The following is a 27,955-nucleotide window of genomic DNA, read 5'->3' as shown; positions in this document are numbered from 1 at the left end:
CTATGGGTAAATCAAATTTTGTTTTCCTTCATACCCACAAATAACAAGCATAGTATGCTGCACACATATGAAAGTCTCAGTAAATATTTTGAAAAAATTTTAAAGTATCTAAATAAAATGACTTTATTTTTTAAGCTACAAAGAAATATACCAAAAACTCCCCAATTTTTAGGAAAATAGCAGCATAAGTTGTTATATCACTGTTTATATTTCAAGTATTTATGTTTCCTTACTCTAAAATCATAAACACTGCCCTGAGCCCAAACAAGATATATTCCAATGTACTACCAATGTTATTAAAAATAAATCAGTCACCGAGATATACAAGAGAAATCACCATCTTCTATATTTTCTAATAAATAAAGCAAATCATAATAAAATAACAATTGCCAATCAGATTTTAGTACAAAATCAGTATGTTACATTCTCTTTTTCTAGATTTACAATGCCCTCTTCAAAGCAGAAATGATAATAATGCTAATATTAAATAACACCATGTGCTAGGGCGTGTTCAAAACACTTTACATATTCAGCTCATTTAATTCTCATAAACCCTCTGCTAATTTCTCCTTTTCAGATGAGTAAACAGGTGCAGAGAGGTTACATAACTTGCCCAAGGCAACACAGCTAGTAAGAAGTAGAAACAGGAATGAAATCCAAGCATTATGGTAACAGTATCTTAACCACTATATAAATAACAATGTATATATAATTTAAGGATTAGTTTAGTAATTCTTATGTTTCTCATAGTGCCTTTAAAAAGGTTAAGTCAAAATCATAATAAACAAGTTAAGAATACAAAAATACTCATTTCCAAACCTAAATTTGATGAGCATATGACAACCAAATTCAGAAACAACCAAATTCAATACCTTGCTCATTACTATCTCTGATTATTACCATACATGTCCTGAAGTAACATACACCAAGCTTACTTGGGGTGAGGGGGGTAGGGGAGGAAAGAAAGGAAAAAAAGCTCTTTACTGTGCAAACATTTACAAAAAATGAGAGGAGCCAAGTAGCAATATGCAATGGCTTAAAATAGCTCAGTAAATAAATTCATTCATGTAAATGACTGCTAAATAGAATTTGTTATCCCTTCCAATTGAAACTTGAAAAAAATGTTAATATGTTCTCATCATGCTGACACATATTAAAACACAGTAAGTTTTGAATTGAATAAAGTTTTATGAAAAAATTCTGAAGTACTCTAAGTCTACTGTATGCATAGAAACACCCACTTTAATTTATTTATTTACTTATTTTTACAAGCTCAGATTCTGGAATTGTTCAACCTCAACTGAAAACCTCTTGTCATGGAAAATATGCAGCTTACTGATATTTAGAATGGTTTTCCTGTAATTAACTCCCCCTTGAGGATTTTAAGTTAGCAGCAGTAAAATTACCAACAGTACTCTAATACACACCACATGCGCTGGTGTTCAATTCTCAGTGGTCTAATAGCTCTCTGCTAAAGAACTTTTTTTTTGTTTGTTTCAAAATTAGAACAAAACTATCCTAAGCATAAAATAAAAGATAATTATCATGTTTATATGTGCTGGGGAAAGTATACTTTTAACTTTTGCTTGCCTTCTACTCAATCATTAAAACAAGTATCAACTGTTTTGATATTTTTTGTGAATATATTCTACGCTAGTATAAAAGTTTAATTGGACGAAGTCAGAACACACTTCTGGTTCCATTTCAAAGCTTTGATTCAGATCTTCGCTAGCTAATAAAATTATTACCAAACATGAAAACTATTTAAGTTTTTCTTATCACCTTCAGACTGCCTTCATATAGTCTCTCACTTTATTCTGGCTTAATATTTACCCTCATTTAGTAATTAAACTGCAATTGTTACACAACACTGGAGAAATCTGTCAAAAATTCTTTGTTTGAAAGATGACTTTTTATTCACTGAAGCTAAGAGCAATTAGAGGGCTTAGAGAAAAGCTGGTCCTCAAAATGTAAAGTTCAAGTTCTTTACAGCTAGATCTAGGCATGAGTTGATTCATCCATGCAACACAAGCTAGCTAAGTAAAATTAAAACAGAGAAAGGACACAGAAAAGTGTTCCACCTATGACACATAAAGCCCCTTTTAAAACTCCACTGCAACAATGAAATGGAGTCAGCAATAGTCCATATTACAGTAAAAGAAATGTATACATGAGGAATTAGCCACCTTAAAAAAATACTACTGGAATAACAAAATGACCTCAAATATAAATAAAATGAATATGAGTATCCACTTAATGTGATGTGAAATACCTATATCATAACTGCTTATCCTGAATAAGACACATAAAGAATATCTTATACACAACTACTGTCCTAAACTTTAGAGTTAATGCAATTTCCAAAGGGTTCCAAGTCAAGAAAATTTAGAAAAATCAGTGAAAATACAAAAGATGATTAGGAGATTAGAAGATAAGCCAAGTTTCATCTCCTAATGATCATGGGTTCCCCCAAAAGCTTTGGTTACAGAACCTAATATATGTTGATACAAAACAGGAAGCAACAGTATCTGGCATTATTGAAGTTGTGAGAGAATGGCATGATTTAAGATCTTTACATGGTTTGTCATCCCAAGAAAACCAGATGAGTTACTTGTGTCATTCCATATGATCACAAGATACTTCTTAAACAATGTTAAATCCTCCTCATATATTTCCATCAGCATGCACATTCTCTACAAAATTAAAATGTCTTGAATTCAATAGAATTCTACTGCTTAACTGTTTATTATTTGAACTAAAACCACTCTTTCTACCATTTAAAACATTTTTTTTTACGTGGCCTTAATTTAAATGTAAAGTTCCCATTATATTTAACAATGAATTTTAGAAGACAGTATAGCACTACAGTAAGAAAATCTGATTAGTCATCAGTTAACCTGGGTTTTAGTCCTGTATCCACCAAGAATTATGTGGCTTTTTGTTTCCTCAGTTTCCTTATTTATAAAGAATAAAGTTAGATTAGACTTTAGCCTTTGTTTCTTTCCAGATCTAAAATGTTCTGACAATAAATAATAAATGTTCTGACAAACTGGGCCCTGTGCATTAGGAGAATGTTACCAATCATGACAACTAACTTCTAATAAATTTTAAACTATAAAATGCAAGAAAATGTCCTCAAGAATCAAATACCCACCTCTGCTTGCTGCTGCTAATTTCCATAAAGAATATTTAATAATAAGAGGAAGTATTAATTTTAATTTAAAAATATGACTCAGTTTCTGCAAAGTTAAAGGAATCTCCCATTACAAAATGACTTTTATAAATAACCACTTTGGAGGGTCTCTCTTTGAAAAATTACCTAAGGCCCTTTTCCCCAAGCAAGTTAATGTGAACTTGGGAAGGGCAATTAAATTGTCAGAATTAAAAAATTTGTTTTTAACTAGAAGGTAGCCAGAAGTAGAGTCATGGGGCTAGTATTGATCGCCCGAACAGAGAACATCACTCTTCAGGTATTTACTCTGCCACCTTTACACCAGAGGCTTTCCTTCAAATCAAATCAATCTATAAAAAAGATGGCTCTTACTACTAAAATACATAACTAATCTCCAACGGCATTTCTATTTACATGTTTCCCTTTGATAATAATAATATAGTTTGTGATGTTTTAAGAATCTGCATTTAACAACATCCTGTCTCCTTAGTTAAATCAATTATAAATAAAAGTGAGAAGTCCTAAAACAGTATACAACTGACACACTATCCTCAATAATACCTATTTTAAATATTCAAATTCAACACTGAAGCATAGTATTTATCCATACTAGATTCTGTAGTTTCAACTGCTTTTTGATCACATCAACTGTTTTTGTTTTGCTAACTTGATTTTTAATATGTTTATTTTCATTAACTTCCTTACTGTTATTAAATTAAGGATAAAGGCGCAAGAGTTTCATAATTAACACAAAATTAAAACTGGATGTTACCTATAAGATGCTTTATTTAATAAAAAATTAAAAACTTAAGTTCTTGACTTACATAATGAATTAGCATAAACTATGCTGATATGAAACTATACCACTGTACAATCTACGTGCCGAGTTTTAAAACCATTGTCTAATATTCATTATTTAAAATAAAAAATATATACAAAGTATGACAACAAAAGATTTATATTTTATCAAAAAATGTTATATTAAATATTACATGTGGAAGACCACTGAAGCATCTCCTCCACATTTAGTTTTTAAAAGCATATATTTCAAATTTAAATTTTTGTTTTCAACCTTTCAGAGTATTCTAATCACTGTAAGATCCATGTTCAATATTGTCAAATAAGATGGAATTACATAAAGTGCTTAATTTTACTTCCCTCAATTTAATAAATATTATATTAACTTTTCAATTACTGTTTGGAGTCATTAGAGTGAATTCTACACAGGATAAAAAAAGTTCTAAAAGACAGTAAGCACTGCAATGCTTACTAAATATTTTTTTTTTAACCAGCCTCCTGGCAACACAAAAAGGTGGCATAATAGTATTTTAAAAGGTAAAGTTCAGTAACAATGAAATCAAATTTATTTATTATGTAAAATTCTGTAATTTCCCAAAATGGTTGCATGTATTATTTTTGGTTAATGATTGATTTTAATAAGCTCTATATTAAATCTATACCACAAATTTTAAATTCAGTTATTGATATTTCTCTCCAAATAAAGGATTAACAGATTGCCTGTGTATCAGTTTTAGAAAACAAGTCCCTGTCTCCAGATATAAAAGGAAAAATTTTCATAAAAGCATTTTCATTGTCACCGATAGACTTCAGACTTCACAACTCAATGTTAAATGAGTTAAGAAGACAGAAAGGTACTTATTAAATTTTAAGTTCACATAGTAACATCTGTTTGATTGAAAAGTATAAAACTGCAAAAAGGCTGATTTTTTTTAATGTAAGAGTCATTAGCCAAAAGAAAAAAAAAAAAAAAAAAAGAAAGGAAAAAATATATGTAACTGTGAAATCTATAGCACCACATAAAAAGCACATGAACCCTAAAAGCAAAAGTGGCCTAATTAATTCTACATCTTATTTCTTCTTCCCCACCTCCTGTAGTTGAAGATGTAGGGCCCTCAGACTATTATTGCTTTTAGATCACTTTGTTATTGACTATTCTCTGTATGATCATTTATTTTAAAGGACTGATGTCACATTTGGTGTTATATCTGATGACATATTGTGGACATTTTCTTCCAGAAATGGCTCTTTAAGGCTGAGTGCAAGAGGTTAAGCTGCCTGACTGAGGCCAAACCTAAGATCACAGACTTTTAATCTAAATTCTTAATATCCTTATTGAATATAATTTCACATTTATTTTGTATACTACATACTATCATTTAACCATAAACTGATGCGTGTTAAACCAATACCTTGAAAAAAGGGAATTAAAACTATCTTATTAAAAAATAACCAATTTACATTTTATAAAATCAAAATTATTTTAATGTAGAGAGGAGCTTCCCCCCCTTAATCAATGTATCTTAATTGGATTTCAAAGGGATAAAATATTAAGTGAAACCCTATGATCAGAGAGAGTATATTATTAAATCCAAAGGCTTTTTCAGTTTTCTCCAATTTGCTCATCAGGCTTTTTTCCCTAATCTGAATCACAGTGATATGCATTATATCAAAAAAGGAAAAATGTTTTGTTAAGCTTTGATAACAAGATGATGCAGAATGGGAACATATGAAAATAATGTCTATTCTCTTTTTCAGGAGCCATCCATCACACCCATCTACAAATCAAGGCTCAGAAAGTATCTGGGCGCTTGGACATTTATTACCATCTCTCCCACTTCATAATCTCATGCTAAAATACCATGGTTGAGGGAAAACCATATACACACAGCAGAACCTGGAAACCGATTTGGTTTGTAAATGCTGTGTTTCTGATATTCATGGATTTAAGGCAGGCGTCCTGGATTAATTTACTCAAAGCTGAATGTGTCGCTTAAAAACAGAAATATTTTATCCTCCTACTCTGAAACAAAGAGTCTGCGTTAAGTAAGTTTTGCATGTGTAACATAATAAATAAATCCACTTGACACCATAATTTAATAGGAACCTACACTAACTGTAAAAAACTTAACTTCTCTTTCTGGGGTGAGTAACTATGAGATGTGGCATAGACCATTTTACAGTGCCTTGTAATAATGAAGCTATGCTCTTCATTACCAAGTACTGTACCTGCTGCTATTGGCAAGGAGTGGTTTATACACTGACCATGCTCCACGGCTGTTTTTAGTGTCGCTTCAGGATGTGTCGATCCTAGAGGGTTACGCACAAATCGTCGCCGGCGCCGCAAGTCATCTTCCCAGTGGTCAAGGCGCCAGAACTCACGAGGACGACTACAATGAAACAGAGAAGCCACATATGTTAGCAATTATCAAACAGCGTGGTAGCACTGAATTTCTGCATAAAGCTCTCCTTGTTTGCTCTGCCTTTTTTTTTCCCCTCCCCTTCCTCTTAATTCTCCTTCCACCTCACACTCCCCTTTTCTGCAATCTTTAACTTAGGTATGTCCTTGAAAATAACAATATCACCTTCCAGTCTAAGGAACTCCTTTTCCTTTTTCTTGGAAGGTGAAATGAGCACTAAATACATCATTTTAAAATGAATTGCTGACAGTGTGATCAGTTTCCCCACACTCTAGTGGCATGTGCTCTGATTTCAGCCTCATTTCAGCCTCAGCAGGGCACCTTTCTCTGTGGCTGCATTTATAAACCAGAATAGGGAAAAGGCTATTATAAATATGGTATAGCATTACCTATATTAATCAAAGTCTGTCCCCCTTCATTTTTCTTCCTAATTTGTGCCTTTTTGCACAAGGTCAGTAAATCATACCATGAATTCTTGGTCCAGAAAGTGTTAACTTTAATGAATATCTCAGTTACATGGTTATGTATGTGATAATAAAATATTACTCTGTTTAGATGTGCAGGAATTTAATTAAAATAATCTCTTAAAATATTCATTACATTTAGCCCCTGAGGCTTAGAACAACACAAGAAAATGCATTTCTTTTCCATTTACTGTTTTTAAATAAACCATTCCTATAGAGTGAAATAGCAATCTATTTTCAAGCAAATCAGATTGGATTTCTGTTTTATGTAGTGTGTTTTTATATTTAATTAAAAACTACATGCTATATGATGTGCAATAATTGCTATATCAAAAGCATACTTTTGGAAATGTATTTTTTAAAGGGTTCTACTATATTTTCCCCAATTATGTAGATCTTTTATATGGCAATATATAAATGTCAACTCTCCCTCTTATTAACTAATCATAATCTAGCATGGTGGAAAATATAAGGAAAATACTACTATGAAGTTTTTTCCGTTACAGTGAAAAAAAAATCTGCACAATACATTTATTCACTAAAGATACACAGCATGAAAATTTCTAAGCTTCAACAATTAAAAAATTCATCATCAAAACTTCTGTAAGGAATGACTAATACAAAATAAAATTGCACTTGTATTTCATGAGCTAATAAAATTGTACCTGTCAGCTTTGACATATTAGTAGTCTTGACCAACTGACAGTCCCAAAATACTCACTTAAAAGGAACTCTTATTTTGATGTTTTAGAGATGTTATCTTAAAAAATTCAAAACAGATTTGTAAATAAGTCCTTTATAGATTAAAAATTATCTCAGGTTAATAAAAGCACAGACAACAAACAGTACATTATTGAAAGAAGATATGTTTAAAAATAATAGAAATCCAGTGGTCTTTTATGAGAAAGCTGGGGACACAATGAGAACATCAAAATTGTCCTTTGTTGATTTTAATCATGCCCAAAGAGGAGATATAATGTAATCAAATGGAATGCAAAAAAGTGTTAGAACTGCAGTCCTCAAAAAGAAAAATTAAAAAGCTCTTTTATTCTTTTTTATACTGCTGTCTACAGTTTAAATGAAAACTTATAATACCATTTAAAAACAAGTAAGAAGCACCTACAGAATACACACATAATAAGCAAAAGACAACAGTTGTTTGAACTCAATTAATAAAATGCTCCTTAGGTGAAAGGGGAAAAGACGGTACACAGATGGCTACGTGTATGGCTTTGATAGTCATGGAGCTTGGATAGGCACTTCATCATTCTGCCTACCTACATTTATCTGTTAAAATTATTATCAAATATCAGCCAGGATGCAGTCGTGAATCACAGGCTGCTCCTCGTCTTCAGGGGAATGATACAATGAGGGTCTATTCATCAGTGCGGCAATCGGCACAAGTAATTAGTTCCCTAGACTGAGATCTCCTACAAAGCCTATTTCAGTCAGCACCACAAACATATGACGATGTAAAGCTAATGAAAGCTGCTAAAATTTGTTAACCTTTTCTGCCATCAATCCTTCTAATATTCTGTGCTTCAGTATTATGCAAAGGTGGTAAATTATTAATTTGTCATTCATCCATCCTTCTGAATTTTGAGTCAAATTAAATGATATCATTTTTCTTGATAACAATTAAAATTATAAGAGATGTTAAGCTGCTATTACAAAATTATTACTAAATTAGGTAACAATGCGTTCTAGTATAATGCATGAGGGTAAAGTCAAATCCAACGGCTACTAAAGCACGTGAGCAATATTTTTTGTCAGATAGTAGAAAAACCAGAGGAATTATGAAAACATTCACAAATTAGCAAGTAACTCAAACAATATCTACAAGAGTAATAATCAAAATTAGGAGGAAATAGAACTATGATATTTATTTTTGTGCTCTTTAATACTAACAAAAATGGTCTCAGTGGTGACAACTGGCAAAAACAAAAGCCCCAATATATCAGGAACTAAGAATTTGTTCATATGGCAGAAAAATATTTAAGGTAAGTTTCATCTTCAAACATATACATAGTATCAAAAATTAAAAAAATACTTAGATACAATCCAAAAAAAACCCAATAAAGAACTTTATACTCCAGCATGATAATGTTTACAATATCCTGAAGCTAAAACTCAGACTACTCAATACAAGTAGTAACAATTTAAAATCATCTGAAGACAAAGCAAAAATCACTTATTTCACAGCACAAATCTAGAATGTATTACAAAAATCACCCAGAGAGCCCAACAATTTCAATATATTTTCTTGAGAGTCTCTTCATTATAAAGCACTGCTTCAGGTGATATAGGATACAAACCCTCAAGGAACTTACTCATAATCGAATAGCTATTAGCCTCATTTGGAAAAAAACAGCATTTATCATCCAGTTTCTGATGCTGTGAGTAATACATGTTCTTTGGGGGAAAAGTCACACTCATTTTTTTCAAATAAGGGTAATTACTAGCATGTTTAAAGTCATTTACATAGGAACAGACCAACGTTTTATCCCTCCAATCCTGTTCCCTCCAATATACACTCTTAGTATTAAGTTCTATCACTGAAAAAATGAGGCATGCTTTGTCACTTTAGAAAGGAGAATGTGTAGGTTTCACTCACCAACTTTCTGTAAGTTTTGATCATTCACATAAAGACTGCACTCTCATTTAAGAAATACTTCCACACCCTCCCCAAAAGCCCCTTGTAGAGGAAAGAGAGTAAGAGATTAGCAAATTTGGCATAATCAAGACAACTGTCTTCCCATAAGGTTATGAATTAACTAAATAAGTTATTGTATATTTTTAGAGTTATCACCAATGGCATGGCTAGAAAAATTTTAAAAACATCAGGTATTCAGAAACTGTTGACCAAATACAAGCATGGTTAAGATGAGAAATTACTTATTCTGAGAGTTTATAGGTATATATATCTGAATCACTATATTCCTTTATATATGTGTACCTATCCAAAAAATTATATTAATACAACATGATGCCAAATTCACAAACATTATCTGTATCACTTCTACCAGTAATTAAATCTTACCACATAAGATCTGGAAATAAAACCTTCTGTATAAAAGGTGCTGTACTTAGGTATCCTATTAGTACATAGCCTCCAAGTCTAAAATCTTTAATAGAAATACACATGTTTTTTGAAAAGTTGTGGATGACACTAAAATTAAATGTTCTAACTTTTCTTTCTAAATATTTTCCCCCAATTCTATGACCTAATTTCAAAATCGGAGATTAAAATTACAATGAAAGTATAACTGTCTTTTTCTAATTATAAGTCAATGAATTGCCTTTCTACCTTTTAAAAAAACTTTACACTTACGTGTTTGTAACATACACCTTTAATACATCATTGCAATCTACATAAAAGAATATAAAACAATGCCATTTTAATATATAGAATATGTATTTTCTGTTCTATAAGAACAGAATCAAATAGATTGTTGAAATATATCTTAGAGGGAAATAAACTCAAACATTAATAGTCTATTAATTCCCTTTCTGATCTCAAGTGTGGTTAGTGATTTGATGAGGTGAAACAAATGAATTAAGTATGACCCAAATGAGAATCAGGTGAAAAGGGCAGAAGCAAAACAGTGAATCAGTAACTAAAGTATGATACACTTTCTTCCTCTAATATTTAAATGGCTCAACTATAAATAATCTATTATTTTTCACATGTAAATTAGAAGACTTTATTTTTTTCAAATTTTTTAAAATATATATTTATTTTTGATAGAGACACAGAGAGACAGAGCATGAGCTAGGGAGGGGCAGAGAGACAGAGATACAGAATCTGAAGCAGACTCCATGCTCTGAGCTGTCAGCACAGAGCTTGACACAGGGCTTGAACTCACCAACTTGCAAGATCATGACCTTAGCCGAAGTCGGACGCTTAAACAACTAAGCCACCCAGGAGCCCCCAGAAGACTTTATAAAGTTCAATTTTTTTGCGAAAAATATGGCAAGCCAATTAGCCAATTAATAATGTATATATGGATGAATATGGAACTAGAATCCTAAAACATTTTCTAATAAAACTGATTGACTCTTACCTTGAGCCAGCTGCTAAGAATACAAAGATTAATAAGATATTATCCCTGGCCTCATGGAGAAGACAGATGTAAAAATGATGAGAATTCAAAAAAACTTTGTGTAAGGGGGGAGCTGGGTGGCTCAGTCGGTTAAGTGTCAGATTTCAGCTCAGGTCATGACCTCATGGTTCATAAGTTCGAGCTCCACATCAAGCTCTGTGCTGTCAGCAGAGCCTGCCTGGGATCCTCTGTCCCCTCTTTCTATGCCCCATCCCCGATCATGTGCTCTTTGTCAAAAATAAACGGACATTAAAAAAACAAAAACAAAAAAACTGTTTGGAATAGAGCAGAGCTCTATTAAATAGCTAGTAAACTGCACAACTCCAGGGGGCAGTGTTCACATCAAGATTTGTATGATACTCCTGGAGTTGTGCAATGCTCATTTTGTATTTCTATATGAACAGCCTTTAGAATGATAGGGTGTTATGAGAACACTTTATCTTTTTCCCTCTCCATACAATGTTCAGACTCCTTCCTTTCTCTCCCAGAGTTAAATATAATCTTGGGGAAAAAGAACAGAACAAGGCCCTTCAAACACTATCAGTAGCAGAAAAGGTGTTCAGACCAGGACTGACATTGTGAAAAAATAAAAAAAAACAGGCAAACTTCAATATACAAAAGAAAATAATCAAGAACAAAAAAGAAATATTAATATTTATTTCACTGAAATCATTAAGTTCATAATTGATTTATTAAAGCAATTTTTGATATTATTCTGTTATAGTAAAACAGTATTAATTACTAAAATGAGTAGTAGCTATGTATGTATTCCAATTATTGCATAACCAAATTGTATTGACACTTATTCAAATTAGTGAGATACACCTATGTTTGCCATCTTACTGTTTTTAGTGTCATTTTCATGTAACTTGGATCTACATCAATAAAAGAATGCTAGTTTTAAAGAGAAAAACTGTCACAATGAAATTATATTAGAAAAATGTCCCATTTTCCATCTTACCCACTTCCTTGTGACAATATCTGATAAATCTTGATAGTCTTAACAAAAGTCAGCAATAAATTCTTCTGGCTAGAAGAAAAGTTCTAAATACTAGTCAATTTTAGTACCTCATATTTTGTTCTAAAAATTTTATATTACCTGTTTTTTTAATTCCTGTATCTGGCTCGCTTTCATTTCCATATTTTTAGATTAAAAATTAATGCTAGATATTAGTTACAACTTAAACAAATGGTAACCTCTAAAAAGAAGTAGACATTATTGTACTGTCAGCTAGAAGATAAAAGTGCTTAAGTTCTAGAAGGGTTTCACTTTCTGCATAAATCTTGGTGAAATAATGTTCAGGTACTATAGGGTATCACATAATAAAAGAGAATGCTTTATCTCACAAACTGAAATCTACTGTGCCTTCATGCAGATAGATAGAAAGAATATTAACTAAAGCCTCTATTTACCAAGTACCAACTATAACTCAAATGCAGGTGATCTATGCACTGTGCTGTCTTAACGAAAATAAAAGGAAAAAAAAAAACCCTTCAACTACACAGATCCAACAGGAGACATCTTCTAAAGCATAATTCTTTCTTTACTGAGGCCTGATATAGAATCACTAGAAAGCTGTATATACTATTTACTTATGTAAAACTATATTTTATGTAGTCATGAATTTATTTGTGGTACTACTCAATGTAATTCTCTGTTAGCTTTTAGAGACATGTAGACACCCATCTTCAACTAGTTATTTACTTAGAATATTTTATAAAAATATAATTGTGTAACAATTGTTTAAGAAACAATCCCATGGTTTTCCTAGCTCCTATTAGCCTGTTAATCATTTCTTTATTCACTTAGCATTTTTACCAAGAAGTAAGCAAAATTATAAGAAAATAACAATCTAGTGTTAATTGTCCTACCAATTAAAACTCTTAACAAAAGACAAATGCAAAAAAAATTAAACAATGTTGTTGAATACTAGAGTCCCCAAAACTCACCTGAGTAGCCATACTATTTAGACAAATCTGATCTATTTTCTCCAAAAATCTGATTAAAAAAAAGTAATTCACCGAACATCTATTTAGTGCCAACTCTGTACCAGTCTTGATACATCCATATAAATTGTGCTTTTATAATTTTTTATGTTATAATCAGGATAAAAAAATCATCACATATCAAAAATAATACAACTTAAAATAGACAGCATTTGGGGCACCTGGGTGGCTCAGTTGGCTGAGCATCTGACTCTTGGTTTTGGCTTAGGTCATGGTCTCACAGTTCATGAGTTTCAGTCCCACACTGGGCTCTGCACTGACAGTGTGGAGCCTGCTTGGGATTCTGTCTCTCTCCCTCTCTGCTCTTCCCTGCCTTTCTCTTTCAAATAAAATAAAATTAAAATAAAATAAAGTAGCATTTATTCCATTGGGCTACTCTGTGCTAGATACTGTATTCTTTTGAACACATTATTACCAAGTCTCACAACAACACTGCCATAACTAGATATGTTATTTTTATTTTAAAGAAACAAAGAAGAAACGAAGTCTTACCCATCAGTAGTAAATAATAAGTCTATGGGCTTCAAAGCCTATGAGCTTTCACATAACATTTCCTCTAGAAATTCACTGGATACCATTATAGCTATGATCAAAGTTCTAATTAACCCTGCCTGAGAGGACTGAGGATTTCATTAAGGTTTTAATGAGGATCTATTTTGTAAGTTCCATGAGGACAAGCGTTTGTGTCCATCTAATTCACTGACCAAGCACAGTAACTGGAACAAAGGAGGCACTTAATAAATAACCAATTAAGGAATGAACAAGCTGACTCTTTAAAGAAACTTAAATGATAAACAGGAGTCTGCTGGGCAAAATGGAAAAGGCATTCCAAGCAGAGGAAAGAGCATGGACAGTGGCATAAAGACATAAAAAGGCACCTTTATCTTAAGAAGTTTGGGTAACAAAGATCATTTCAAGGCAACTTAGGAGTGGCAAAAGCTAAGTCAGGAAATATAGGTTTAGAACCAGATTTAAAAAGGCCTTGTATAATTAACTAAAGTAATCTTTACATCTTATACTCAACAGACAACCAAGCTTTCTCAATAGAGAACTAATATGATCAGCTTTATGTTATGTGACAGCGATATAAAAAAGGGCAGTGGGGATGGAGGCTAAAGCTAAGATTCAAGTGACCTATCTGAAGGGGAAGAGATAAGATTTTGTGAGACATTCAATATGGAAGGTTAGGAAAAAGGAGATAATGAGAACAAAACTGAGGTTTATGATAAAAGGGTAAAGATACTATTTAACTGAAATGATGTAGGTTAAGTAGCTGTGGTTGGGAGAATCATGTCCTGGACACCTAATAATGTCTAGGCAGATATGTCTAATAACTAATCACTACAACTTGGGAACTCAAAAAGCAGTCTGGACTAGAGATATGAAATTGGGAGATTGAGCAGTGTTGGGAGTGAGGAACTTAGATATTCATCTAACAAAAATTTACTGAGAGCTAAGTATGTGCTAGATCCAGAGAAAACTATATTGAAAGGACAGGAGAAAAGTGAAAATAAAATCTGGGAAATTCCAATATTTAAAAAAATTGCAGATGAAAGGATCACTTAAATAGAGAAGAAAATGTTCCATATAATCAAGATAATAAGAGAACCAAAATAGAACAGTGCCAAAAAAGACAAAGCAGCAAAGACTCTTCACAGAAGTGAGTGGGCAGCAATACTGAATTCTGTATAAGAATGTTTAGAAGGATGGGGTGCCTGCCTGGCTCAGTTGGTGAAACATGAGAGGCTGACCCTAGGGTTTTAGTTTGAACCCCACGTTGGGTGTAGAGGTTACTTAAAAATATATTTTTTAAATTGGTTTAAAGTTTATTTATTTTTAGAAAGAGCACAAGCGGGGGAGGAGCAGAGAGAGAGGGAGACACAGAATCAGAAGCAGGCTCCAGGCTCTGAGCTGTCAGCACAGAGCCCAACGCAGGGCTTGAACTCACGAACCATGAGATCATGAAATGAGCCAAAGTCAGATGCTTAACCAACTGAGCCACCGAGGTGACCTAAAAATAAAATCCTTTAAAGACTTTTTTTTTAATGTTTATTTTTGAGAGAGCACGAGCAGGGGAGGGACAGAGACAGAGGGAGACAGAGAATCCCAACAAGGCTCCATGCTGCCAGCGCAAAGCCTGACGTGGGGCTAGAGCCAGTGAACCGTGAGACCATGACCTGAGCTGATGTATGGTTCAACTGACTGAGCCACCCAGGCGCCCCCAAAATAAAATCTTTTTAAAAAATGTTTATAAGGATGAAGAATGAAGGAAAGCTTTTATGTTTTTGTGTTTTAAGATATATAACTTAGGTGTGCCAGGGTGGCTCAGTCAGTTAAGCGTCCGACTTCAGCTCAGGTCATGATCTCCCTGATCGTGAGTTCGAGCCCCGCGTCGGGCTCTGTGCTGACAGCTCACAGCCTGGAGCCTGCTTTGGATTCTGTGTCTCCCTGTCTCTCTGCCCCTCCCCCACTCACGCTCTGCCTCTCTCTCTCAAAAATAAATAAACATTAAAAAAAAGATATATAATTTATAGGCTATCATAATGTCTACCTGTTTAAAGTGTACAATCCAATAGTTTTTAGTATACTTACAGAGTTGTGCAACCATCACCAAAATCTAATTCTAAAATATGTTTATTTCCACTAAGGAAATCCCGTACCCCATACCAGTTATTTCCCATTTTTCCTTCCTTGACAATGGACACACAGAATATTTCACAGTATGCAGGGCAGAAGGTAGGTGAATGTGTCTGCTCTGGCCTGGATCTTCTAAAGTCTGGACTAAATTTAAAGTAAGACAAACTGTAAGGGATTGATAAAAGACATTTTTATTCATATTGGAATTTTCTGGAGAGCTTAAGGGCTATGAGAATATGTTATTTATAAAAAAACATCCCCAGAGACTATTAAAATAAAATTTATAATTAATTCATATAAGATATATAATAACTAAAGTTTTGGAGTGATTTATATTAAAAGCCAATAATCTTTAAAATTTCTGGATATGATATAAAACTATTTTGGCTTCATTTATTTAAAAGACTTAAAATTAATCACCTTAGCCCCACCATATACTAGATCTATGATTTCTACATAAATCATTGATCATCTTTGGGCTTCTATTGCTTTATAAGAAATAATTGTAACTTGTTTAAAGCCCACCTCATAGGGTTGCAGTGATGAATCAAATGAAACGGAGTTGTGAAACTGCTTCAATAACAGTAAAATGCTATGTAAATATAAGGTATTATTTTTAATTAGTAATGAATTTAAGTATTTGGCTACTTCTACATGCCATTATTTTGGTAAAGCATGTGTTTAAGTGGTATCACCAGCTACTTCAACCATGATTTAAAAATAAAAACATGGGGTGCCTGGGTGGCTCAGTAGGTTAAGCGTCTGACTTTGGCTCAGGTCATGATCTCGCGGTCCATGGGTTCAAGCCCCATGTCAGGCTCTGTGCTGACAGCTCAGAGCCTGGAGCCTGTTTCAGATTCTGTGTCTTCCTCTCTCTCTGCCCCTCCCCTGCTCACACTGTCTCTCTCTCTCTCTCTCTTTCTCTCTCTCTCAAAAATAAACGTGAAAGAAAGAAAGAAAAAAAGAAAGAAAGAGAGAAAGAAAGAAAAGAAAGCCCTGATTAATATTCCCTTTAACAGCCCCCCGCAATGATTAGCTCCAAGCCCCTGGCAATGATTAGCTTACTTTCTTTCTTTAATAAAGATTTCCGTATGCTGGACATTTTATATAAACGGAATCATACAATATGTAGAATTTTGTGATTGGTGGGTGGATCTTGGGTTTTATAATTAGAAAACTGAAGCATTCACTTGGTTACTTAACTATTATTCACTTCTCTCCCCTTTCCTCTTTCCTGAGAAGTGCAATTTTCCTAATTATCCTTTCCTAACAATTATAATTTTGTTGAGATATCACTTCCTAAATGGTTGGATGACTTAAGGAAAGCTGACTCTAAGACAATTAGGACAATCTTGTCATTCTTGCCAGTCAATAGTTCCAGATCTAGCTTTAAACCAATCACTCATTGACTAGTTCTAAAATCTAGCTCTAAACCAATCACTGCATAAAATTTTTGCCTGGCAATCATTTTTCACCAACTTGAAATGCGAAACTTTTATTTAGTGGTTGAGATACTAGTTTTCCCTTTCTCTTGATGAGTTGAAACAAGGAAATGTTAGACCCAGTTGCTGGCAATTATAATACAACTGTGGAGAAGAGAGAGTGGGGTAAAAGTTTACATACCCAGAGACATAAAATTGAAAGAACTGTAAAAAAATGGAGCTAAAGACCTGCCCCCCAAGACTTAACACTTCTACACTTCATATAATAAAAGATAATACACTTTTTCACAATTTAAAGAAGAATTTCACTTCACTTAGAGCCAGGTTTTCTACTACCTGCCTATGAAACCATCTAACAGATATATGGATTACTGGTGATGCCATTAGCAATTTGATTACAGTTGTGAAAGGAAAATCGGATAGTAATGAATGCATGCTTTGGTGGAGATAGTTAATACTGACTTTGAAAGGAATTAGGGAGATGGGGTGGTAGTTTTAAGAGAGTAAAGAATAGATGTAAGCATGTTTGCAAAGGGAAAATACCAAATTTAAAAAAACAACAACAACAACAAGATGACAAGGGGGAGTAGGGTAAGTGCAAACAGCACTGTAGAAAGAAGAAGTGTGATCCTGTGAAAAGAGTGCAATTACCCTGGAAGTGAAAAAAGTCACCTTCTTCTCTGTGACAAGATGGAAGGATGTAAGGCTCTTACTTTTAACAGTTTAGGGTTCAAAAGAAGAAAAACTGAAGATCTGATGTTGGCCTGATTATTTCTATTTTCTCTACTCAATAACAAGTTTTTAACAGAAGAATAGAATAGAGAGATAACAATTAGAAGAGTTGCCTTGGGGAATTATGAAAGAAAGCCGACTAAAAGCAAGTTTAAGGATGGCTAAGTAGTTCCAAAGGTCTGAGATTAGAAACCATTCATCTAGAGTGGCACTAATCTGTACAACTGTGATTTTTGCCTCCCAGCTATACTCAGCAATCTAAGAACAAGAGTAAAATAAAGCAGCTAGCAAAACTCACTCAAGATTTAGGACTGATTTGGTTGGCAGGTCAAAATAAGGAAAGTTAAGGCAAATGAGTAGACTGGTAAGAATATCTGGGTTGGATAAGAATGATAAACCTGTAATCTTTCTGGACTTCAATAAATAAATATAGGCTCATTTAGGGTGCTCAATCAGTTAAGCATCCAACTTCAACTCAGGTCATCATCTCACAGTTTGTGAGTTCAAGCTCCATGTCAGGCTCTGTGCGGACAGCTCAGAGCCTGGAGCCTACTTCAGATTCTCCCTCCCTCTCTCTCTGGCCCTCCCCAACTAGTGCTCTGTCTCTGTCTCCCTCTCTCTCTCTCTCTCTCCCCCCCCCCCAAAAATAAATAAACATTATATATACTTACATATATATGTATAAGCTTCATTAGACATTGACTTATTGAGAAAACAAATTTACCCTGCTTTCTACACCACTAATATTGAGGATAATTTGGTTTTCCAATGAATTAATCAATGTATCTGTTTAATCAATGTATCTAGCCCCTTTACTTAATATTATGAGTTTCCAACTTGAACTAACACAAGCCTAAAAAGAAAGAATGGAGGCTTACACTGTATTTGAAGACTGTCTTCAGTCTTCAATCTATAGGGTTACTCTAGTAATTAGACACAGGGCTGGACAATATGCATGCAGAGAACGATCTGAAGACTCAGGAAGACAGGACCTCATTCTTTTGAGAAATATGTTACACTGTACTCCTGGAAAGGGGATGGTAACTAAAAATGACTGACTGCCCATAATATCAGGCACTCCAGTAAGAATTTTACATGTGGTCTTTTTTAATTATCAAAACAACCCTTTAATTTAGGAATATAATCCCAGAATAACAAATTAAATCCTAATTTTGTCACTAAGAAACAGAGTTAGACCTCACATCTCTGACTTTCCATTACCAAAAAAAAATTTTTAATAATGCTACTTCCATACTGCTATGGAAGCATTTTCATATTAGGCTCATTAATATATTCATTATGGCAAATTACTGTAAAGTTTAAACGGGACCAAAAACTTCTTATAAATTATATGAAAAACTTCTATCACACATTACAATAAAGAACAATTAGAAAATAGCATAATTTTCCCCAAATTGACTAGCTATTAGATTGGTGGAATGGGGGTAAGGGGTTATAAGGCTCTGTTGCTTTTTAATGGATAAGTAAGACTAAGGTAAATACTAACTACTGTGTAGTACAGATCAGAATTTGAAAAGCCTGGAAACTGTTTATATTCACTGAATGTTTCTAGTAGCTCCAATCACTTGTCCCAAATATGGGAGCACCAAATGGTCTATAAGCATATATATAAAGGAATATCAGAGCCAAGAACCACTATTTTGGCATTTAGGACCTCATTTCTCTCAAACTGAGCCCCTATATCACATTTTTGTTGTTGTTGTTAAGATAGTTGTCATAGGACAACAGGAAAAAATAGCAAAGAAGTATCAGCTGCTCTAGTATGATATTTTTACCTTTAAATAAATAATTTAAAGGCTTAAATGCAGTAGGAACCCAGCAAAACACAACACCACTTCCTGCCTTTAATCCAAAACTCTCAGGAAAACACTGGTGAAAGCAAATAGTAAGCATAAAAGAAAAATATTATATACTTGCTTTACAAGCTAGATAAATTAGCGAAAAGTATGTGCTCCTCATCCACTGGGACAAAAGGGCTTATTATGTTACACTTCCAGGTTTTTAAGACAGTTGGAAGCCACTTCTTTTAATAGTGGCTGTCATCTCCTAGAAACTTTACAGTACTTTCAATTTTGAAGCAATTATTCACAATCTGAAGTGATTTATTTTCCTCTCTTTCTTTACTACATTTCAATTTGGCTCTCAATGACCAGTTCCGTTTGGCTTGGCTGCATTCATTTAAGAGCCCACTATTATTTGGAAAGGTTGAGGTGCTATATGGGGTATTCATACAAGGAAAAAAGTCTCTAATCTCAAGGCACTTACAATCTAATACACGGGATAAAATAAGCAAACAATGAATTATATGGCATTAAGATCCATGCCCTAAGAAACGTAAAAATTCAGAGCTTTGGAGATCGAAAAAAAGGAGTAAGTGATCACATATGTTTTAAAGAGATCAGGAAATGCTTTAAGGAGCAAGAGATTTTTGAAAAAGATCCATAAGAAGGGGTCAAGTTTCAACTGATCTACAGGGAAGAAGATGGCATTGTAGGCTTTTCACCAAAAGTATAGAGGTCAGAAAATTGGAAGCAGTCCTTTTGGTTGGCCCCAGCAGAAAATGAGGCAGAAAAGAATTGTTGGGGCCTGGCCATACCATAAAAGACAGGGATGAAAAACTAATGACTTTATATTTCACTCATTCAGTCACTCATTTAATCAACAAACACTTACTGAATGCCAATAATGTACAAGGACCTGGAGACTTAGAGTGTTACTTGATGATAAAAAGAGTCCTTATCCTCAAGGACCTCAAAGTACAATGGAAGAAACAGATATATGAAGAGACAATTATAATATATACACAACATTCCTTGGGAACACAATAGAGGGGCATTATCCAAAGTAATAGAAGGGTTCCTGGAAGGCAGCAACTCACAAACTGAATCAAAGAGTTAACAGATGTTAAACAGGAGAATAAGAAAACATTCTTTCTGAGGAAATAGCATTCACAAAGTCAAAGAAGTAAGAAACAATTGGGTGTATGCTAAACTGAAAGATTTCTAGAATTTTGCGAGAATACAGGCAAGAAGGAGCCAAAGAAGCCACAGGAATAGGAAGGGTCCAGATCACAGAGAATCATATGAGGAATTCAACTCCTGGTTGAAAACCTATGTATGACTTTTTTCAGGACTGACCACAGTTAGTTACACAGGCCTTATCTGTCAAACATCATGGGGGAAATCTGCCCTCCACAGCCCGAAACCAGACTTAGTGTATCGCCAATGCACTCCAGTCTCTGAAGGAAGTTGTACTCAAGGATTCAGGCCCCAATGGCCAATCATGTTCTTAGCATAATTGGATTCCTAGCCCCTGCACCTTCATCCCAAAGTTTCTTTATCTGAAGCTTTGGGCAGAGATCCTCTTCAGGCCCTCTGCCCAGGTCTTCTTACTGAAGGAAGAAAGGGAAATCTTGAAGACACCTTCCCCACTCTCACTCAGTCACCCTGAGCCCTTCCCCTTCTCCTTCTTTCAACTGCATGGTCCATAAAACCTCTGGAGCCTTTTGTTCGGAATTCTCTCAACAGTGAGATGACCCCACATCTATACTGATCTATGATGATTCACACTGATTCGACTGACCACTGCAACATTTCATTAGGAAAAATGGAACAAGGGGGTCCTGCAGTTTTAGACTGTTGCACATACCACCACAGTAAGCTATTATAGGCTTACTCCTTCGTTTTTGGTTTGTGGTTTCAATCAGCTACTCTGATACTCTCCTAGATCAGCTGAGCTCCTGACACCATCCGTGTCATGCTAAAGAATTGGGTTTTGTCCTGTAGCAATGGGGAGATACTGAAGCATTTTAAGCAAATATTGTGACTATAGAATAATAACTCTGGGAAGCGTATAAAAATCAGATGAGAAGAAATATCAGAAATGAGAACGTAAGTAAGGATGTTATTGGAATAATTTAAGCAAGATGACAGTTTTCAAAATTAATTTTTAAATTTCCTATTTTTCTGATTTATCTTATTAATTTGTTGTTGAAATTTGCCTAAAAATTCTCTGTGACACAAGGTAGGCAATATATAAATAAGGTGTGAGAGAAAAGTTCAAGGACATTTATTCAAAATAAAATGGGTTCCAAAGTATATGATGTACAAAGCTAATTAAATGTTACATGCAATGAAACAGGCCTAAAACTAGATCAAAGTCCTGAAGCTGAGTAGAGATGGGAATAGAACACAGAAATAGTCCACTAGATGCTACATCAACTCAGCCCAGAAATGACAATACATGTCCTCTACCCACATTCCTTTGGTCTAACCAAGTCATAGGACTCCACACAGGAAATGTGATCCCCACTTAAGTAGCCATTTCCCAGCAATAGCTCTACACTATGTTAAGACAGAATGAAACTATGATAATCAGCTAGCCATATCTGCCAGAGATGGTAATAAATACCACACAGAAAAATGAAACATGAAAAAGAAACAAAAAATATTACAGGAGGAGTAGAGGACAATTTAAAATAAGATGATTAGGGAAGGATTCTAGAAGAAAGTAACATCTGAGAAAGACCTAAAGGAAGTAAAAACATCAGTTATGCAGATATCTTAGAAAATTTCAGGCAAGGACAATGTAAATCCAAAGGCCCACATGGTGAGATCGTGGAAATGCAGAGAGGCCATTCTAGATAGATGAAGAGTTATAGTATAAGTAGAGACCAAAGACTTGTTAAGAGGATGAGGAGCACATTCAAATATTTTAAGCAGAGAAGTTACATAATCTTCCATGTTTTAACATGGTCACTCTGGCTACTGCAGAAGCCTGGGTGCAAGTGGGAGGTTTATATTAAAAGCCAAGATCTATTTGTAGGCTTTTACAATAATCCAGAAGATGATGATGTCTGGAAACAAGTGACAGCAGCAGACATGGTGAGAAATTACTGAATTCTGGATATATTTTGAAGATTGAGTCAAAAGGACATGCTGACATATCATATATAGGGTATGAAAAGAAAGAAGACAATGATATTATAAGGATTTTGATCTCAGAATTAGACAAATACATTAACAAAGATGAGAGAGAATGAGGAAAATAGGTTTTGATGAAGAATATCAGATAAACATATAATGTTTGGGGTTCCTATTAGAAATCTGTGGAAGAAAGGGCTATTACCAAGCCAATTTTCCTCTTCTACCTAGGCACACAGCTAAGCCACATTTCCCAATATCCCTTGCAATTAAGCATAGCCATATGACTAAGCTCTAGCCAATGAAAAATGAACAGAAATGATACAAACAACTTCCAAACCTAGCCTATAAACTTTTCAATACACAGTTGTCCATGCTCCTTCCACTGGCTTGATGTAGATGAACTTGGCAATCTTAGAAGCCAAGAACTAAAGACAATGGAGCTATATAAATCACCCATCACAAATATCTGTTTTATTTTATATGAAAAAGGAAATAAAAGTTCTAGGGGCATCTGGGTGACTCAGTCAGTTAAGCGTCTGACTTTGGTTCAGGTCATGATCTCACAGTTTATGAGTTCGAGCCTTGCGGCGTCGGGCTCTGTGCAGACAGCTCAGAGCCTGGAGCCTGCTTTGGATTCTGTGTCTCCATCTCTCTGCCCATTCCCCACTCGTGCTCTGTCTCTCTCTCTCTCTCAAAAGTAAACATTAAAAAAAAAAGCCTTTAGAGAAATAAAAGTTCTAGAGCCACCTGGGTGGCTTAGTCAGTTTAGCAACGGACTTTGGCTCAGATCATGTGAGGTCCGTGAGTTGGAGCCCCATGTTGGGCTCTGTGCTGACAGCTGGGAGCTTGGAGCCTGCTTCAGATTTTGTGTCTCCCTCTCTCTCTGTCCCTCCCCCACTTGTGACCTGTCGCAAAAATAAATAAACGTTGAAGAAAAATTAAAAGAAAGAAAAAGAACAAAAGAATGAGAGAACGAGAGAAAGAAAAAGAAAGAAAGAAAGAAAGAAAGAAAGAAAGAAAGAAAGAAAGAAAGAAAGCAAGCTAGTTCTATTATGGCTAGCCACTGAGTGAAATTTGGGGATTTAACTATTAAACCAGCTTACATTGCTACAAACAATACAAATATCCAAACAGAGATGTTGAGTAGACAATTGAATATGAGTGTGGAGTTCAAAGGAAAGGACCTCTCAGGAGATATAATCTGCGACATCAAAATATCTTGTTTATATAATACAGACAGGTGTGAACTGGCTAAGATCTTAAGGTAAGTGAGGAGAGCCAGAGAAGAGAAAAGGAATACTCCAAAGACCTAGGCCTGAGTAACCCCAATAATAAAGAGGCTGACAAAATAAGGAGAAACCAGCAATGAATTCTGAAGAGGCCCTTGATAGGAGGAAAATCAGATGAATATGGTTTCCCAGAGGCCAAATGGAAATGTATTTCAAGGAGGAGGCAGTACTCAAGACATACTGAAGAGTATCAATTAGTCAAGAAAGATGAAGATTGAAAAGTGACTATGTGATAAGGCAATACAAATGTCACAGGTGACCTTGAAAAGAACAGTTTCAGTAGAAGGATAAGAAAAAAGCCTGAGTAAAGTGAATTCAAGAGAGAATGAGAGAAGAGAAACCCAGCAAAGAAACAAATCTTTCAAAATTCTTCAAGCATATTCTATACTGGACACAGCATATTATAAACATTTTGGGGGGAAAAAAAGCCTGAATGCAAACAGTCCTAACAAATAACACTAAATAAATATCATAGAATTTTGCAATATAAGGAGATTCTACTAGATCTAGACACAGCAACAGAATACTCTAGGTAAGAATAAGTTTAATTTGAAAAGACAAAAAGATGAAAATCATAAAGGCTGCATAGACTTCTAAGGGTTCATTTATATTTGATTCATTAATCCACAGAGGCATGGATTTTAGTGTATTGTGCTAGCAAGTTTATTAATTAGGGCTTGTACTTCAATATTCATACTCAGCATCAATATTCAACTTTGTAAAGGAAGAGAAAAACTAAAAGAAATGGTCCCTAAAAATTCATTAATGGGAGTTGAAATAGCTCTAATAAGCAACATTATTATCTATATTAATCTCAATAACTAAAATATGGACTGTCTCAAAAAAGAAACTGACAAAGAACCAAATAATTTTTAGTAATAAAACACTGAATAGTATATAATCACATTATTAATACAGATTGAGAAATAAGGTTATAAATGGAAAAGCGGAAGGGTACACATTTAAAATGAGTAACAAACAGCACTACTAAATCAGGTTAACTTAATGTTGGTGCCAGAGCTTTCACATATTTTAACTGGGGTACAGAGTAGCCACACAGGTTACACATCCATTTTGTTCTAACAGTTCTTTGCTATAGTCACTAAAGCTTACCTCTTATTCCTACTGGAACACTACCACATTAAAATGCACTGTTGGAAGGTTCCCCACAGAGAATTTATATTCTTGCCTTTATACTCTTATTAACACCTTTTCAAATTATTGTAGTTAAAAGTTTACCTTTCATTATTCTATTTCATTCATTTGGTTACATGTGCTGGGCAAGGGATATACAGCATGGTGGAAAAAAAAAAAAAAGCAAACCATTCTCCTATCATTTACAACCTTATCTGTCTGAATGACTATCTCAAAAGAAATTTTGCCACAGAAGAGGCATTTTTTTAGTAAATAAGGATTATGTAGGCTAATAAAAATATAAATGAAAAATAGAAATGTTCCAAAGGGTTCATGAGAATCCCTCAATGTTGTTTTTATTAGGAAATAGGAAAATTAAGTTGAGTTGTGACTCTTCCCTTTCAACTCCCAATATTTGGGGAAGTGACTATTTTTTTTAAAAAAAAGATAAAAGTTAAAAGCTATAAACACCAAAGTTTAAAATAAATTTGTATAAAAGAAATTAGTTGCAACTTCTCAATAAAAGACCATCTTTTCAATCCTGATCTTCTCAATCAGAAATAAGCTATGCTGATTTAAACTTCTTTTGTTATATCCTTTTCAGCTTATTAGTTTTACTACAAATACTAAGTAAACTCTTAGTCTGTTATACCATTTATTTGGTCACAAAAGTGTTAAAATACTGTTTGACTACCTAGTAAATTCACAGCAAACAGGTATATATCCCAAGGTAGCAGGTCAAATCAAAAAGTTAAATATCCTCTTAAAATTCGCTAAAATAAACAAAATAATCATATTTGAGACTAACACCAAGAAAACCCCACACACAGTTTCATTTCCTGGAAAAATAAATGCAACCGTACCTGAAAACAAATGCACTACATTTTAAAAGGCATTATTTCTAAATTTTATAAGATTATTATCAATCCAAGTTGAAAACACACACACACACACACACACACACACACACACACACACACACAGAGGTAGATGTTGTTTAAATACCTTATGGTTTCATTTTACACTTCTCATATCAGGGTGAAGTCTTAAAAGTAATTCAAAAGGAAAATGAAAGTATTTTACTCAGAAGATAGAGTCCATATGTTCTTCAATCTGGAAACCCACGGGAAAAAGACTTGAGTTTTTAAAAACTGAATTTTGACAATTGGAAGCTGATGTGGCTGTTTCTTCTCTCCATGAAGATTTGAATCATTCTCAGGGGGAATGAAATAGATCTTTATCAAGTATAGCGAAGCTTAACACCTGTTTAACTCCAAATTACTTAGAAAAAATTTAGTGAGTCTTCAGAATCTCACTATGAGGGCTTACATTAAATACTTACTTCTAAGTGCAAGATATTTTTACAAGCTTAGCACAACAACTCATATATATGGGTCTGTCTATATTTCAAATTCTATACTTTTTAACTCAATGAGTCTATTTCTTATTGCTATACATGCTCAAACATAATTTTATTTCCTTTGTTAAGAGTATAATAGTACATTGTAACTACTTGTACATCTGCAATACTGTTATGTTCTAAGATTCATAGCATGGTCTGTATTTTTTCACTTTGTACAAATCTTCAACTTCTAGCACAATGCCCAGCATCTAGTATATACTTTTAAAAGTCCACCAAATTTATCCTAATCATTCATTCCTAGATCTAAATGAAGTTGATCTATTTGAAGTTAAAATGATTTTGTTCTCAAAGTCAAGGTAAAAATGGGCTACAGTTTTTTTTGTTTGTTTTTTGTTTTTGTTTTTTTGGTAGGTGAATTTTCTTTATTTTGAAACACTTTAGGTTCACATGTTATAAGAAATAATAAAGAAGATCTCTACATATTACCAGTTTCCCACAATAGTAGCATCTTGTAGTAGTACAATGCAGAATAACATTACAACAAACGTTGTACCAGAACTTGGATCTTGGTCTATAGTTTTCTTTTTTTGTAGTGTCTTAGTCTGGTTTGGTATCAGGGCAATACTAGCTTCATAAAATGAATTCGGAGATATTTTTGTCTATTGTGTTTTCTGGAAGAGACTGTAGAGTGGTAATTCTTTAAACTTTCAATAAAATTTCCCAGTGCAATCATCTGTGCCTGGAGATTTGGGGGGAAAGTTCTTAAACTATGAACTCAATTTCCTTAATAGTTGAGAGCCTTTCTAATGACCTATCTCATATTGGGAAGTTGTGGTAGTGTGTGTTTTTGAAGAAGTGACCCATTTATTCAAAGTTGTCAAAATTTTGAGTGCAGAGCTGTTTGTACCATTCTAAATTATCCTTTTGATTCTCTAAGACCTGTAGTGATATCCCCTGTTTATTACTTAGTAGTGGCAATTTGTATCTTTTCATTTTTTCTTTGTCACACTTGCTAGAAGTTTATCAACTTAAATCATCTTTTCCAAAAAACAGCTCTTTAAAAAAAACAAACAAACAGCTCTTTGTTTCATTGATTTTCTCTACTGTTTTTTCTGTTTTCAACTTCATTAATTTCTACCCTTGTCTTTGTTATTTTCTTCCTTCTGGAGTTTGTTTCAACTTTATTTTTTAGGGTCTTGAGGTAGAGGTTAAATTGCTTATTTGAGACTCTCTTTTCTAATATATGCATTTAAATGATATAAATTTCTCTCTCAGCACTGCTTTAGTTGTATCTTACAAACCCCAAATGCTATGTTTTTGTGTTAAGTTAAATGTATTCTTTCTTTGAGGCTTCCTATTTGACCCATGGATTATCTAAAAGTGTGTTATTTAGTTAACAATATATAGTTCTTCTATTACCTTTTGTCACTGATTTCTAATTTGATTCT

General features: G+C 33.9%; 1 protein-coding gene across 6 annotated transcripts in view; it reads right to left on the bottom strand.

The window, feature by feature from the left end:
- Positions 1-27,955, bottom strand: part of LRBA (LPS responsive beige-like anchor protein) — a 781,419-nt gene that overhangs the window by 293,306 nt on the left and 460,158 nt on the right. For 4 of the 6 annotated variants that reach the window (XM_019441290.2, XM_019441289.2, XM_019441291.2 and 1 more), the window contains exon 38: positions 6,200-6,360. In XM_019441290.2, the coding sequence (XP_019296835.1) occupies positions 6,200-6,360 (161 nt within the window). The remainder of the gene's footprint in view (positions 1-6,199; positions 6,361-27,955) is intronic. The other 2 variants (XM_019441293.2, XM_019441294.2) reach the window with 1 other exon arrangement.

The sequence above is a fragment of the Panthera pardus genome, unplaced genomic scaffold (genome assembly GCF_024362965.1).
Source record: "Panthera pardus isolate Hobbes unplaced genomic scaffold, ASM2436296v1 HiC_scaffold_13, whole genome shotgun sequence".
In the NCBI taxonomy this organism is placed as follows: domain Eukaryota; kingdom Metazoa; phylum Chordata; class Mammalia; order Carnivora; family Felidae; genus Panthera; species Panthera pardus.
Note: the sequence above shows the minus strand (reverse complement) of the source record. Positions and strands in the feature narration are given on the sequence as shown.